This window comes from Xiphophorus hellerii, chromosome 6 (assembly GCF_003331165.1).
Source record: "Xiphophorus hellerii strain 12219 chromosome 6, Xiphophorus_hellerii-4.1, whole genome shotgun sequence".
NCBI classification, from domain to species: Eukaryota; Metazoa; Chordata; class Actinopteri; order Cyprinodontiformes; family Poeciliidae; genus Xiphophorus; species Xiphophorus hellerii.
This window is the reverse complement of record NC_045677.1, coordinates 19756418-19772864: the sequence shown is the minus strand read 5'-3', so window position 1 is coordinate 19772864 and position 16447 is coordinate 19756418. Positions and strand designations below refer to the sequence as shown.

Genomic DNA, 16447 nt, shown 5'->3' with positions numbered 1-16447 from the left:
TGAAATAAGGTTTTCACTCTGCCGTGAAGCCAACATGGCAAAAAAAAAAAAAAAAACCCCTATAATGTCCAAAACAAACATTATTAAAGGGTTCCCATTGCTGCTACCACAATTGGTCTCTCCAAGTTGTGCTTCCTGGCTGAAACTATATGATCAAGAAAAATCTTTGAATTTACTGTCATTAAAAAATAATCTGTCACTTCTCTTAACTACTCTATCACAATTCCTCTCTATGAATCAAATACAGTTTGTTTTTTCTTCACAAAACTGATATATAAGTTACTAAGTATGTTTTTATAACGTTTCAGTGTGTCCTTGGATGTGGGACAACTTGACCTGCTGGCAGGCTGCCGATGTCGGTGAGGTTGTAACGGTCAAATGTCCTGAGTTCTTTCACGACTTCATGACACCTGAAGAAGGTGAGTCACCTTGTCTGATTGGTCATTCCATTTAGTGCTTTATGAATGTCAGAATAAGTTTTCTTTACGGTTTTTTAAGGCATTAAACTTTATATATATTTTTTAAATTTTCAGAAATTGGGAAGGTCAATCGAAACTGTACAGAGTATGGCTGGTCTGAGCCTTATCCTCACTATGTGGACATCTGCCTTCTTGATGACAACACGACAAAGCCTGTATGACTTTCTTCTCGTGTTGAAATATACATATTTTTCCTACATGGACTCTAACTTTTGTTCTCAATCATCAGGATTATTTTGCATCGGTTAAAGCCCTGTATACAGTCGGATACAGCACCTCACTGGTCTCTTTAACCACAGCCATGGTCATTCTCTGCAGATTCAGGTGAGTTTGAAAATAAAAAAGGAATAATTGAACATGAAAATACAAACAGATAAAGTCTGTTTTTGAATCTATGCAGTAAGTAGCTGCTGCTGCTACAATAAACTTAAAATCAAGCTCTGCAGGGACCACAAACTTGTTTGATCCCAGTGGAAGTCCCTAAATAAACTAATTAAAAGGCTTTAGCTAAGTAATTTGAATTAGCAGTGTTTGTTCTTGTCTATTGTAAAAGAGCAAAATATGTTTCAACTGTGTCGCAGCAGTCACTGAGGAGTTAAATATTGTGTTTGCTTCTCAAGTATAGTAAGCTATAGCCCATATCTGTAAAGATATTCAAATTAGTAAATATTTATTTTTCATATCTCAAGATAAATGGGTGCTTATTAGAACTACTGTATGTTCTTACTATAAAAGCAATTTAGCCTCTGATTGCAAGTGTACTGTTTTCTACTAAAACTCATTGTCCTTTTCTAATAGCTAAAAACTTTTGCATTCATAGTTAAAAAATAACCACCTCCCTAGTGAACCAGTGTTTCCAGATGCTACAGCTAACCCTAGGTTTACTCAGGCTTAGCTAAACAGTAATAACAGGTTTAATGTCATATTTTATTTTTAGCACGATGTTTCTACTGTGTGTAAGTAATTTAACATTTTGGCCCAACCAGAGTCCTGACTTGAATTTGATAATCTGTGCAGGGAGCTAAAGACGGTGATGGCAGGAGACCCTCTTACTTTAATGCTTCGGGCTCATCACCAAATATTGATCCTAAAAAACTAGCAGAAACTTGCAAAAAACAAAATAAGATTTTTGTGCATTTATAAGAAGGATTTGATTCTTGCAACTTCAATAAAGATTTTTCTGTTGATCACTGAGAGGGTCTTACTGCGAGTTTAACCATTCTAATACTTTATGTATTTAACTATAGTTTTCTATACCATTGTGAAATTCTTCAAGCAAGGATTCTTTTTACCCCTTAGATTTAAAAATTCAGAATATCTGACACTTTACTGGCTATACATACTACTCATCACTACTTGTAATGATACATCGCAAAAAGACATGCATGATATGGGACTCATGAGGAGAAGTAGAGATTTGGGAAAAACTGGTAATTCTCATTTAATATTTCATAAGTTGAAAATGGTTCACAAATAGCAAATTCTGCTTCAAAGAATGTGTTAATGTTGAATAATAACTTTTCCCAAATACAATCTCTAAGGTGGCCAAAGTCATGGAAATGCTTATTTTAAGTGTTTCCACAAATATAGTTAATCTTTCATCAAAACCAAACTTTGTTTAAAACCTCTTCCATCTTAAACTAAAGATGATCAAATTCTATCCTGTCTTGTTTTTAGTTTTAGAAGATGCTCCAAAAGGTCTGCAAGAAAGATTTTTCTACTGCATCATAAATTTAGCTCTTTGACTTCAATGTTGGAAATTATTATCATTATGATTAATTTAATTACTCTTTCAGTTTCACGCTAAGCAGCTCTCCCAGAACAGCTAGGAGTGCCAATACAAACTCTCTCTCTCAAGCTGAATGTTATTGTAAAACATTCCTTAATCTTACAGTGTTTGTAAGACACTGTAAGATTTTACCCCCCCTGCACTCCAAACAGACTTTACTGAATATATAGGTAGGTAATCTGTCAGGAGGTTGTTGTAAACAAGCTCAATTCATTTTAAACTGATGTTGATTTGGACAATTTTGACTCACGGTTTTCAACATTGCCCTGAATGTTTGAGGTTAAAGATGATAAAATGTGACTTATTTCTCTATCCCCCATTTCTGCAGGAAGCTGCACTGCACCAGAAACTTCATTCACATGAACCTGTTTGTGTCCTTCATCCTGAGAGCCATCTCCGTCTTCATCAAGGACGGTGTGCTGTACCCTAAGGAAGAGAGCGAACACTGCTTCATGCACACAGTCAGTTATCACTGATGATTATCATATATCCTGTATTTGCTTATAGAAACAAGATTGTGTGTGAGTTTCAGCATATCTCCCCTTGTAAAGCCCATTTTTACAACAAATAATACGTTCTCCAAAGGACCGGGACCCCATAAGAAGTGCTGTTTTGGGGGTCAGATTTAGGGCTAAAGTGTGAATTAAATTTACACTAGGTTTAGAGGGTAGGCATGTACTAGTAATGGTTAGGTTTAGGTTTAGGGTTAGGGACAGGACTGGGCCACTAAAGTTAATAAAATTCAATGCAAATTCCTTGTGAAAATAGAAAGACATGATGTGAGTGTGTGTGGTTTTCACCACAGGAAAAGAAAACAACTCTGCTTGTTCAGCTGTTAATAAAAATTACTTTCAAATTGCAAAGTTAATCGCTTCATTTATACCAATTTGAAGCAGATAATTGTGCAATTGGACTTTTATTGGTTACATATTCCCAGTACATTTACATGTACAAAGTTTTGATGAAGATACCTATTTTTCAAAGAGCCATGTTCAGATTCAGATTCATTTTATTCAGTATCCCAAATTGAGCAATTGATGTTGCAGCAAGTATAAAAAACTAAAAGACAAAGTATCAAAGATTAAAAAATAAGGAACAAAAAATACCAAAAGCACATAAATGACATAATGTTAAATAATTTGTCAAAGTGAAGTTATGCTTTTACGTGAGAATCATTTACCCTTCTTCTGGCTTTTTCTTTTCACATTTTGAGAGAACTTCAACCAGGTACAAGTTTGTGTTTTTATACATTAAAATATTAAATCTCTATGATTACAAATGCAAAACAAACTCTAAGCCTTCCCATAGAAACAATTCCTTTCCCTCTTTGGTAAGCTGGCATGACAAATAAACCTAATTATATAGGCTAATGGCTCTGAAAAGGCCTGCTGAAATATTCTACAGCAGACCCATTACCATCTGAAAGGCTACCATGGTCTTGTTTTTAAATTTACTCCTTTACCTCTGTTGTCATAGTGATTGCAAGGTCATCATCATGGAGGGACTCTGAATTAGATCACTACTGTAATTGTCTGACCCAACTCTAAATGTGGACACTATTCATTAACATGCTGTCACTAGATTACACTTCACCTGACATTGAGGTGAGTCATTCCTGTGGGTGGCTTGAATATCCACTTCAATCAGTTCATGCAGCATTTTCATATGAATTAGTGGTAATTACTGACCACATCTGTTTATACAGTGATTAACAAGAATCCAGATGTTATTTATTTTAGAATTTGCAGTCTGCATGGCTAAAAATGATTAAAAGCCAAATAAGAACCAAAATGTCCCAAATCTCTCTATTTATTCAGTTTGCTGCTTACCTTTTGCTGCACTTCCTCTTCCTGTTTGGAGAAAAATGTGTTACTCTAAATATCTAACTGGTAAATGTAAAGTTGAATCACAACTTCAGAAAATATTATGAAACAGGCTGCATAATGAAGACCAAGGAAAACAGATAAGTCAGAGATAACATTATATAGAACTTCTAAGCAGACTTGGATTATAAAATAAATTTATGTCAAACGACACACTGAGAACGGTACATTTACGGAAGTCAATTTTGTTTGCACATTTCGCCAACAAAGCAGTTTAATCTACTATATATGTTTTGGAGGATTTTTTGGTTTCTCACACTATGGCATGATTCAACACTCCCCGGGTCAAATCGACCCAGGAACATTATTGCTGTCCCCCAGAAACGAACATAACAGGAGCGTTAATTCGGGCCCAAGTCATTTAGTAATTTATAGAATAACAAAAGCATTTTAAAGTCAATTGTCGAGGCTACAGGGAGTCACTATAGAGACAATCTGTGAGACACATAACCTTTCCCTCTGTTGTGATGGAGCACTGGTCTGAAACAGTACATTGTTGTACTCGGTTATCATATTCTGTGGTGGAGGGTAAATGTAAGGATATGAGCAGTCACCTGTTGAGCACTTTTTCTTTGAAATAGTCTGACATTTTTGTCACATGTTGTTGCAGATTATATCTAGGCAATTCAAAGGGTTTAAGCAGCGAGTCCAGCTAAAGATGACATTTCTCTGAAGATCAAAATCTCAGCGTCCTGTTGCTCTAACATCCTGCCGCTGTGTTTACTCATGCAGGTGGCGTGTAAAGCAGTGATGATATTTTTCCATTACTGCGTCATGTCCAACTATTTCTGGCTTTTCATCGAGGGTCTGTATCTCTTTACTCTGCTGGTTGAGACATTCTTCCCTGAGAGACGCTATTTCTACTGGTACACCATTGTCGGGTGGGGTATGTAACAATTTCTGAATGGATTAATTATTTAATTGTTTTATTGTTTTAACTGCCAAACATATCTGCAGCTAATTTTTTTTTTTTACAGTGGTGTAATTTGTGCTCTCTGTGCTTTATCTATATATGTTTATGGATAATAGGAACTCCAACTATATGTGTGACTGTCTGGGCTGTTCTGAGGCTTCATTTCCATGACACAGGGTATGTAGCAACTTTTTATTCCAACCAGTGTCATATGTTTGTATATAAGAACATGTAATTTACTAGGCTTTGTTTTATTTTAGAGTTGGATACTCTTATTTCGAGTGCTATAGTCCGTCCTGGGGTGCCATTCTTTCAGAGTATAGCACAAACACAAAGAAAAAGGATAGTATCAGATGTGCCCAGAATAAGTTTACTATTGCTTATTTTCATGCCCAGTCAATGAGGCGTTGGCACCCCCTGTGTAATGCTCAATGTAGGCAATATAGGAAAATATGATCATCCAAAATTGGAGGCTGAATATGCAAAGGTTGATAACTGATTTTTAGCTTCAGATACAGTACTAAATTAAAGGGTTAACTTTTTCTTCCTTAGAAAATCTAAGATGTTTATTGTTATTGTTAGCTTGGTGTATTAAGTTTTCAGTGCTTTATTTGACACCAGAAACAAATAGAATGAGAGAAGCATTAGAAGAGCAAAAACGATAATTATAAAAGAACTGAAATACTCCGTAGATTCTTTAAAACATAGTTTATTGTAACATTCACAAAAGCGTGGCTTTCATGAAGGTGCACATGTAATAGGTCAACAGGGATTGTATCTATTCAGGGTAAATATACGCTGGTAATTATAGGCACAGCTCTATTCAGAGGTAGAAATATAATCTGAAATCTTTGAATAGTGCTAGGAAGTTTAATTTGCCATTATGGAAAATTTTCTAAAAATGTGTTGGTCATCACCGACAGATGCTGGGAAACGAATGAGCACACTGCCCTCTGGTGGGTGATTAAAGGACCAGTTGTGGCTTCAATAATGGTAAGGTTCATAGTATTTTCCTACTTAACTCTGATAAGTAAAAAATATATATATTTACTCCATTTTGCAAAAATGTCCATTAATAAATATAACAAACAGTCTTTTACCAGCAGTTTGATGCTTGTCTTAGTAAAGGGTGGTTTAAAATAGCCATAAATGGGCAACTATTAAAAAAAAAAGTTGCTGCCTGCAAAGTTGTTTTTTTTTTGTTTTTTTTGTTTTTTTGGCAGATCAATTTTGTTCTCTTCATTGGGATCATCATCATCTTGGTGCAAAAACTCCAGTCCCCTGATATCGGATGGAAATGAGTCCAGCATTTATCTGTAAGTTGCAACACAAATTTTAGTCAGAGACTGAAATATGTGCTTAGAGTAGTCACATCTGCTGAGAAGTTATTTTAGGTTAAAATTCGACTATGATGGGTTTTTTTATAGCCTTACTCCCGTGTAGGGTAATGAAATATTACATACATTAGCACTCTTAGTTCTGGCAAACAAGTATAAATTGGTGGTTTATGATGTTTTATGCCTTCTTGTAATATTGCTTATAAAACAGTGAGTCTCTGAGAAGCACAAACTGGATAATGTTTTCGAATTGTGGTCATATGGTTGGGGATAATGTTACTGGAAAAGCAAAACCACAATCAGTGCTAAAAAGAATAAATGATAAGCAGTTTTACATAAGTCAAGTATTAAAGGTATCTTATTAACCTGTTGTGTCCACCTTTCTTTTATACTCACATGTACTACCTGTTGCCAGGAAGCCTGAGCATCTTTGTGGAGTTGTAGTTTAGTCAGACATCACTCCTGGCCAGGTCCCACAGGACTGTCTTTTAAAGCCCTGCAGATAATGCCATTTTCATCTGCTGCTTGGGTCCAGGCGTGCGTGACAAACTGAAGATGTGTGAGCGTGTGCGAGACTGCGTCCCTAAAGACATTGTCTTTGTTGTATTGTGTGTTGTCTTTGTGCTGTATAGCAGCTGTGCTCAGAAATGCTTCAGTGAGCCCACACAGGCTGTTCAGCATTCGTGCAGGATGTCAGAGTTATCCACCATCACACTGTAAGTGTGTATGTGTATGTGTGTGACTGCTTTTTGTGGATTGCATGTATGTATGCGTGTGTAGGCGTGTGCGTATTTGTGTTTTACCCCAGGGGTTCCAAATATTTTAATTTGAAAAACTTGAATAACAAACACAGAAATGGGGAAAAAAACTGAGTTAACTTATTGAGAATGCAAAGTGTAAATAAACATATTTTTGTTTTCTTTAAATTTGTGTTTGGATTTCATTTTCTGTTGTATCTCAAGAGTTCCTGGTACATTTTGATTGCAAAAGGAAAATACCTTTGCTTTCTTGCTCAGATTTAGATAAGTAGGTTGCAACGTAGGGTTTGCAGTTTTAATAAAAACTATTGGAACTGAAAAAATCTGCTTCATTTTAGGCTGAGCAGTAAACCTTAACACAGTAATCAGTGGGAGCTAAAGTAAGTAAAACTACTGTAGATAGTATTGGGAAAGATATCAGATTATTTTTCAGAGTAAGGTTATGGTACTATTCATGCTTCAAATTCAAGTCCCCAAGATTGAAGAGAATCAACCCTCAGAATTAAAAAAACATATAACATTTTTACTACTTTTCATTCAAGCAAATTGTTGTGCTGTGAAATATATGAATTTGCCCTCTGAGATTAAGAAAGTATATTCATTATACCATCAAATCTATGCTACCTATGCACAAAGCCAAAGGCTCAATTTAACAATTTACAGTAATTTATCATTTTTGCCATTACAGGTCACTAGTAGCGAATTTTTGAAGGAGCTCCTCCTTACAAAAGCAAAATGATTTTTTATGTTTTAAAGATATTTTAGCTTCTTTATAGAAGGAAAAAACAGCAGAGGAAAGACAATTTTTTGCTTATTAAAAATCGAATGGGGAGGGATTTTCTGTGATATATATTAAGAGCAAAGTATTGATTGAAAATAGGTGAACACTGTATCATCTTAAAGCAAAGAAAATGTTTTTTTATTGATATATGTTTTAGACAAATTCAATGTAGCATTTAACATTGAATCAGTTAGATTAGATGAAGAAGATCTATAAACATCAATCTTTCAATTCTCATTGCACACTCTCAAAGAACTGGACTTTGACTGGACCATTTTACCACAAGTTTATCCTTTGACCTGAGCCATTGTAACTCTGAAAGTTCTTGTACTTATAGGAAGTAAACCTTCACCCCAGTCTTAGGTATTTTACAGCTTCAAGCAAGATATCTTCCAGGGTCTCCCTGTATTGAGCTCCATCCATCTTTCCATACACTTTGACCTGCTTGCTTGTCTGAAGAAAAGCAAAGCAACAGTATGACAGTGCCACCACCAAGTTTTAATGTGGGAATGGTGTATCAAGGATTATGTTTGGTGTGAAACTATCGATTTCAGATCAAACTTTAAAATAAGTTTGATTTATCTTTAAATCAAACTCAACCAATAGTTTTTATTGCTTGAAATAAATCCTTTACAGTCAACAAGTAGCACATACAGTTTTCTTTACAATCCAAATGTAACTTTTTTTTTCTTGTGAGCCAAAAGAAGAAACTATATTTCTGATTCTCATCATTCTGGCATTGTAAATTGCAAAAAAACTTTCCATGTTGATCAGCAAGTTTGGTTTTCCGTCATTTCAGGTGGACCACGCCGTAGCAAAATGCTGTAGCAAAAGGTGCAAAAGGCCAGAAATGGCATTTTATGTGAAATGTAATTTGTTGATTCTGAAGAGCTTTGGTTTATAAAAAACTATCTAGCAACACTGAAACTAACAGTTTGAACAAATTCCTAGTATGGTGTTGGTTTTACACTCCTTGTTTGCTCCAAAATTGGAGTGAATAATTACCAACGTACCAATTTAGCTTTTCTTGTCTCTTCTAAATCTCAGCAAGAAAATGAATCCGACTAATAGTTTATTTATTTATTTTTGGGGGGGTCATAAGACATACTGAAATTACTTTTGCACAGCTGCACCTTCATTCATTTTGTGTGTTGTCTGTGTTATATTTTTTTCTTTTAGTTGTGTGTATGGTGTTTATTTATTTATTTATATTTTTGGTCTTTTTGTATTTCCATCAGCCATCAGTGTGTGTGTTGCTGGGTTTCTGATGCATACCACAGAGATAAAGACCAAATAATTTATTTAACCAACCTTATTTACAACAGTAATTCAGAGTGATAATTCTGAAAGTAATTTTAATAGTAAGATTTCATCTTCAATCTGAATTCCTGGCTTTAATCTGTGGCATGTCACATCAGTAGTACATCATGTTGCATCAGTAGTACAACTTCAGTAGTCTAAGCAAAATGAATTAACTTACATAGAAGCACCTGTTGTTGTGTACATGTCAATAAGATCAAATAAAAATATTTGCTTTATGTGTGTGCGTGTGTGTGTGTGTGTGCATGTTCAGGCGTCTGGCACGCTCCACTCTCCTCCTCATACCCCTGTTTGGTATTCACTACACTGTGTTCGCCTTCTCGCCTGAGGATGTCAGCAAGAGGGAGAGGCTTGTCTTTGAGCTGGGCCTTGGATCCTTTCAGGTTTGTTCTTACTCCTCCGGAAAACATCACGGTCCATATTTACAAAGAATCCTAAGACTAGAAGTAGTCAAAGTAGTAGAAAGTAGAAATTTTCTTTCAATTTTGCCTCAGTAAGATAAGCTATGCACAAAGCACCATAGACTTTAAGACAGACCCTAAACTGACAAAATGCAAGGAGGATTGTGACTTGTTTATGTTTCTTCTCAGGGATTTGTGGTTGCTGTTCTCTACTGTTTCCTCAATGGAGAGGTAAGCTATTATCACTTTTATACAGTTTTTTTTATTACTTTTTCTTTATTTTTGATATGTTAACACCTTTCACCATGAATGTCTGCTCACCTACAATCAAATACATTACACTACTTGACTTAAAAATTAATTCACAATGATATCAAAGGTTTTAGTATTCATAAATATTTTAACTAAAACAATATTTTAAACTGTTTGGATGGAGTAGTGACCAATGTACTAATGTAGTGTAAGCGTGTATTGAGGTTACATTTTCTGATCAAGGAACACTTTGGCATTCTAGGAGATATTAGCAACAATGTCAAAACTTACTGATACTGGATTTACATGAGGTGATAAACAGACAAATTCTAAAGAGAAATAAGTTTATTCAGAAAGCCTTCAGACAAGTATTACTTTCTAAGGCCTGTTTTATTAAATGGCAAAATCTATTCATTTTAAAACTGGTTATATACTACAGTTATTAACTACATGTCCTATAAAGTTTGTGTTGTACAGGTGGCAGTTACCTGCAAATTAAATAGACTAAATTAAATAATCTAAACCATTTTGTATGTGGTATATAGTACCATAAAAATGCTGCCCTTGCATAAAAAATAAATTCTGACCTTCAATATGGATTTTGAGGTCTTGTTTTACCATGACCACTTTCCCACAAACAGTAAGTGAACCTTTGATGGAGCTGGTACAGCTTAAAGTACATTAAAAATGACCTTGTGAAGTTTCTCCCTGAAGGTGCAGTCGGAGATCAAGAGGAAATGGCGCAGCTGGACGGTGAACCGGTACTTTGCTGTGGACCTGAAGCAGCAGAGGCACCCTTCGTTGGCCAGCAGTGGGGTGAACGGCGGGACTCAGCTGTCGATCCTCAGCAAGAGCAGCTCGCAGATACGCATGTCCAGCCCGCTGGCGGAGAACGCCAACATCAGCCTGCCGACCTGAGCGTCTGATAGTCCAGAGCCGACTTCAAGGTGCCGTTCCACTTATGTTAGACCAACCAGAGCAGACCAAAGTGGCCCCTTGTAATTCTTATATTTTCTACTTTATAAAAAGGGAAAGCATTTTGCTAGAGATGATCAGTTTTATTTGGGTATACAATGAAATGGAAATATTTATTTATAAAAAAAAACATGGCGATGGTAATTTTTTATAATTATCACAGCACATTATCATTTTAGATAAATAAAGTTAGATTTAAATTCCCTATAAGCAAACCATTCTCAGAAATGTAAGCAAATAAAGATTGTGCCATAAGAAAGACATGAATTTTCTGAAACATTTTAGAAAAGTGATTCTTTAATATTAAATATTTGGGGGTCACATTTGATCTGTTTGTGTACGCTAACTGTGCTTCAAAGTGCCATACAGTTCGCCTCACTGGATATCACTATAGTCCAAAGGTTTAAAAAAAAAAACATAACCAAAAGCTCGCCTTGCTTGTACAAAATGCTCAATGTTTATATGTAAATGTTTCATCTTGAATTTAAACATGTTCCTACAATCAGCCGTAAGTACAGAGTATGTCAAAAACACTCATGTGTAAATAGTTACTTTTAGTGTCTAGATTAGATCTATCTCTTTAGCAACAGTGTATTGTAAAGACCTTTTCAAACAAAAGGAACTGGAGCCCAAATCTGTAGACACCGTCATGTATGCAGGGGACCCAGTGGTTCGTGCTCTCTCTAGTCTGGTTTTCCTTTATACAAAATAAAGAAGGGAAACATGTAATCTATAAGCTTAGTGAATAACGGGAGAGCAGCAATTGCCAACTTTTTAAAAATAAAACCGGTTTTTGTTTTACCCTTCAAAGTGGATAATTTAGACAGAGGTGTTCTGGTCAATCCATGTCATTCTGAATTTTGTACATTTGCAGTTTTGGTCATTTCTTACCCAACCTTTATAATAGAAAATTTTGTTATCTGTCAGAGGACATGGTGCACTGGCCAAGTGTGATAATAATAATCAGCATGATAATAAATAATCACGCTTTGAGAGCTGATTATTTAAACTGACTTTCTATAATCTGCTTATCATCAACTCTAAGGAAATGTGATTATCTGCCAACAGGATGTTACTCAGATTTTTTTGGTTTTAACAGTGCTTACAATTTTTCAAATTTCATTGTTAGGGATTGGAACCAACATAAATGGGAATAGAGAGTTAAATTATGCGATTTGAGCATTTATAATCATTTACCGCAATACTTAATGAAAACACGTACTTGTAACAAAAAAGTTATCTGCTGCAGGATTGTCAAAGTGCATGGGTATGAAATGTTGTCTTATGGTATAAAATGGAAGGGAAGAAATGGTACTGCATATGTACAAATGGGCAAAGAAGGAAAAGTGGGCCATTCAGCTAGTTTTTACCACCACAAATTTCTACAAACCCAAGATGTGTTGTCTGTGAACATGAGCAGTCTGTGCCAGCGTTTGTCTCCAAACGTAACTTCACCATGCCATGATTCCATAAGTGCTGTATTTCATGATGGGTGGTCATCCTCACTCTGTGCTCATCGATTGAGCTTAAGCCCATTGTGCCACCTTTAAGCAGCTCCTTTTGCAATTTGATTAGACACCTCGTTTTCCAAAGTGCCTACTCATACAAATAGCTATCACTTTAATTATCAGTGAATACATGATTTTAACGGAGTTATTTTCTGCAAAGATTAAATAATGTGGTGGCTTTCTTGTGGGTAGCATGCTTTTTGACAATGTGTCTCTGGTAGTTGAATAATTTGCAATTTATTGTAAGAGTTTAGCCTTTTTTCTTATGAAATGCAAAATAAAATGAGGATATAGTTGAAAATCTTCAACGAGATTAATTGAGGTGTTTTTATTGCATCTACCATATATTTTGAATTTCTATGCCATTACCACCACATGTATGACTTCAAAGTATAAACATTAATATTGTCAGTGATCAACAAAGGCTTTAATTTACTCGCTTCTGACAATCGCATTTACGTGTTGCTGTATGTCCTTTTTTTGTGCTCAAACTAGCTAAAAAGTCCTTACTGTATACATGGAAACCATGTTAAATTAAAATGTGAAAGGGTGTACATAGGGGTTTTCCACCATATTTTTAATTTGGATGTTCATTTCTTGTCATACAAGTAGATTATAAGATTGTTGTATCTTTAAATGATGATTTATGATACGTGGAACAGCTATGGATGTATATTTATTTTCCAATGATTATGTGCTATGTAACATATCGACTTGTACAGCTTACAAATAGTTTTGTCTGTAACGTAAATGTCTGATTTTATTACACTACCTGATGCAGACTTGGTCAAAGTGCCATAAAGATTGCGTCCCTATATAAGATTATAAGATGAGATTTGTGGCTAAAGATTTCATTTCTTCTGACTACATGGAGAAAAACCACAACTTATTGTGCAGAGAAATAGGGTCTAAAATGGCTTTATAAAAAAACATGAAGCTAGAATTTTCTTTTTTGTGTGGAAGTCAAAGTACAGTATGTACATAGAGGAAAAATTTGACCACTGCAACAGTTGTGTTTGAGCGTGTGATTAAAAACCACTCTGCTGCTTATGTGTTTCTGTCACCAGCATTCTGAGTCTGAACCTCAGAAAGAAACGACCATGTTTTAATGCTGTTACTGTTTGAGAGGAAAAAAGAAGAGTTGAAAACTCCTCACATGACCACATATGTGCTGTGTATTTGTCCACCACTAGATGGAAGCAAAACTTTGTAATATACTGAGAGAGCGCAGAAGGAAAGCTTTTTATTTATTGATTTCATAGGCTTTGTATTATGAATTTGCAGGACAAATGTTTAAAAAGAGAGACAATGACTATATTTGTATCATTATTAACAAAATTCCTTATTTCCTATTTTACATGAATTGTCAGACAAGCCATGTGAGCCTAATTAATGCTGATGATGTAATTTTTAGCAGTACATAAAAAAGAACACTGTAAAGGCTAATCCAAACTTCAGCTAAAATCATCCATATTCATTTCTATTGCTTCAAAGCAAGGTAAAGGAAATCTCAGTCTCTAAAGCAAAAGATTTACAGGTACACTTGAAGAGTTATACTTTGTTCTTTATGACAAGTTTATATGATAATTAAACAGAACTGTGTATATTATCTAACAACATAACACTTAGAGGACATTTTGTTTTTACCTTAATATAACATTCCATTAGAAATTTTTAGCAACCACTTCAAATATGTTTACGACTGAATTAACCTTTTGATCTGAGGTAAATGAGCTTGCTAACTCCTTTTAAATTGTGATGTTGAATAGGTAGGCTATAGTATGATAGATAATAGTTGGTAAACTCAGCATTTTTCTCCAAAACAAAACATATTGAACATTTATTTTCCCATTAAACTCAAAAGCCCCTATAAGACGGCTTCTCTATCATGTGTTCTGTGAAAGAACTAATATGGAGAGAGGAGTTGAGGTGGATCAGCCCGACTATGTTGCAACTCTGCTTCCAAAGTGAGGTAGTTACAGCCCCAAATCAGCTGACCTGTACAGGGGGTACAATGTGTAATCAAGGCCCAGAAATCTCTTGTCGAGCTTCTATTTCTAATAAATTTTTTAAAAATATTTCTAAAAAAATATTAGACTCTAAAAAAACTCTAAAAAAAGAGTAGTCTAACTAGAAAATCAATTGCTATACTAAGTTACATGAGATATGTTAGTATATCTAAAGGTAGTAGCTAACTCTACTGTAGTCTGCATAGTATTGACCTTTTGCAACTATGTCACTTAATCACTTAGTCAAAATGCGCCATGACAAAAACTGGAAGTGAAAGGCTGGAGTATCAAAGTCACGACGATTGTTTTCCCAAGTTGTTTTTGCCAGTAAGGCCATGACTTCTACTTGTTCAAGTTGAGCTAATTTATCTGTGAACACAATTCTAGTCTGGATAGTATTGACCCCTTACAGCTTCGTCACTTAATCACGTAGTTGTTTGTGGCTCGTTAGGCAGCAGTATTTACAAAATTTGGAAAAGCTAGCTCAGAAACCGAGCCAAACCTTTTCCCTTCTGACTTCTGTGTTGATTTGACCAAATTGCCAACATTGCTTGAATTTGTGCCACATGATTTATACCAGTATGTCATAAATTGTGTTTTCTCTTACACCAGAGCAGACTTAAAAGCATAGTAAAGTCTAGTTACTTGTTAGTTTTGTCATACATGATAGGTTCCATAATGGTGGGGCGTTTGCTCTATGGTTGCTAATGATTAGGTGCATACCTTCTCCATAATGCAATATTTTACTGCATCTTACTGAACTTACTTATGAAGTACTTGAACATTAATCATTTTACCTTGTAAAAAGTGCTTACTGCAAAACCACTAATACACCGAGGGCTGCTATCCATCTCCATCATTTTTCCCCATCGAAAGGTTTACAATAAAATGACAAGTTTGGTTTCCATCCTTGTCTTTGTGCAACTGACCACATAGCACCCCAAATCAACTGAATAAAAGTGATATTAGACTACCAACCAAGTGAGTTGCTTTCTGGAGAGCATGACATCACATGCAAAGGGTTAATAGCCATACTTGATAAGTTCAGCTTTCAGCTATTCTAGCCTAGTTTCCAAGCCTATTGATAGCACAGCATTGCTAGTCATTAGACTGTAAATAAGTGACTACATTTGAAGCAATTAGTGTACACTTCACAGCTTTAAAAATGTACACTAATATTGTCATGATTTATGTCAATCTTTCAGAGTGGATCATACTTACCATAAATGCTACCCATCCTTACTCACAGAACTTTTGCACATCATAAACATCAAGTCTAGTATTGTTCAGAGGTCTGAGATTTAAAGCTGAAATCAATATATCAGCACATTTTCTCCTTTAAAAAGCTAGTTTCTAGCTAGCTAGTCATATGTAGGCAATTTTCAAGTAGCTGGTAGCTTATGAATGCTAACTTCACTTTTCTGTCATTTGCAGTTTAAGTAATAGACCACCATCTGAATCTCACTAAAATATGACTGTAATTGCAAAAATGTCAAATCTCTTGTTTGAACTGTGTTTTGTGATGCATCTCTGTATTAACATGCAGTTTTAACTGTTATGGCTTGCTGAGCCAGTTTGGTCAAGTGTGTGTGAGTTTTACTGATTGTCAATGAATTTTTGAATGTAGAGTTATTGCTTCTCAGCTGCTCTTAGATGTTCCCTGCTATCAATTTGCTCTGGTGTACAAATGATGTCTTTTCTCTATCATGAATAGTGTATATTTTTGCCATACAGGTGGACTTCTTGACTAAAATCTACAATGTTTGTGACAGTGTTTTTGTAAAGTTGTTTATGGTCCAGTTTTAAGAGTGTATGTGGATGACTGGAAACTTGAGAGAATGTATTCTGTATGCATGTATACTTAATGACAAGCATTCAAAATAATTTAAACTATGTTGAAAAACAATGTAGAAACTTTCATCTTGTGTTCAACCTGTAATACTGAGTCACGTATAAGTGTTCTGATGTCCAACATCCACGTCTACTTGTGTGAACTAACTGCAAAATAAATCTGTGGTATGTTGCTTGTACTTTTCAAAGAC

The 16447-nt window shown here is 35.2% G+C and overlaps 1 protein-coding gene across 1 annotated transcript in view; it reads left to right on the top strand.

Annotated features, from left to right (window-relative positions):
* The window catches only part of LOC116721471 (pituitary adenylate cyclase-activating polypeptide type I receptor-like), a 31011-nt gene extending 14582 nt beyond the window's left edge, over positions 1 to 16429 (top strand). The window contains 13 exon segments of the mRNA XM_032565223.1: positions 309 to 419; positions 534 to 634; positions 709 to 803; positions 2597 to 2729; positions 4884 to 5037; positions 5181 to 5241; positions 5988 to 6057; positions 6288 to 6356; positions 6358 to 6380; positions 7034 to 7117; positions 9514 to 9643; positions 9851 to 9892; positions 10628 to 16429. Of these exon segments, the coding sequence (XP_032421114.1) occupies positions 309 to 419; positions 534 to 634; positions 709 to 803; positions 2597 to 2729; positions 4884 to 5037; positions 5181 to 5241; positions 5988 to 6057; positions 6288 to 6356; positions 6358 to 6380; positions 7034 to 7117; positions 9514 to 9643; positions 9851 to 9892; positions 10628 to 10831 (1277 nt within the window). The 3' untranslated portion in view covers positions 10832 to 16429.
* Positions 16430 to 16447: the final 18 nt, after the last annotated feature.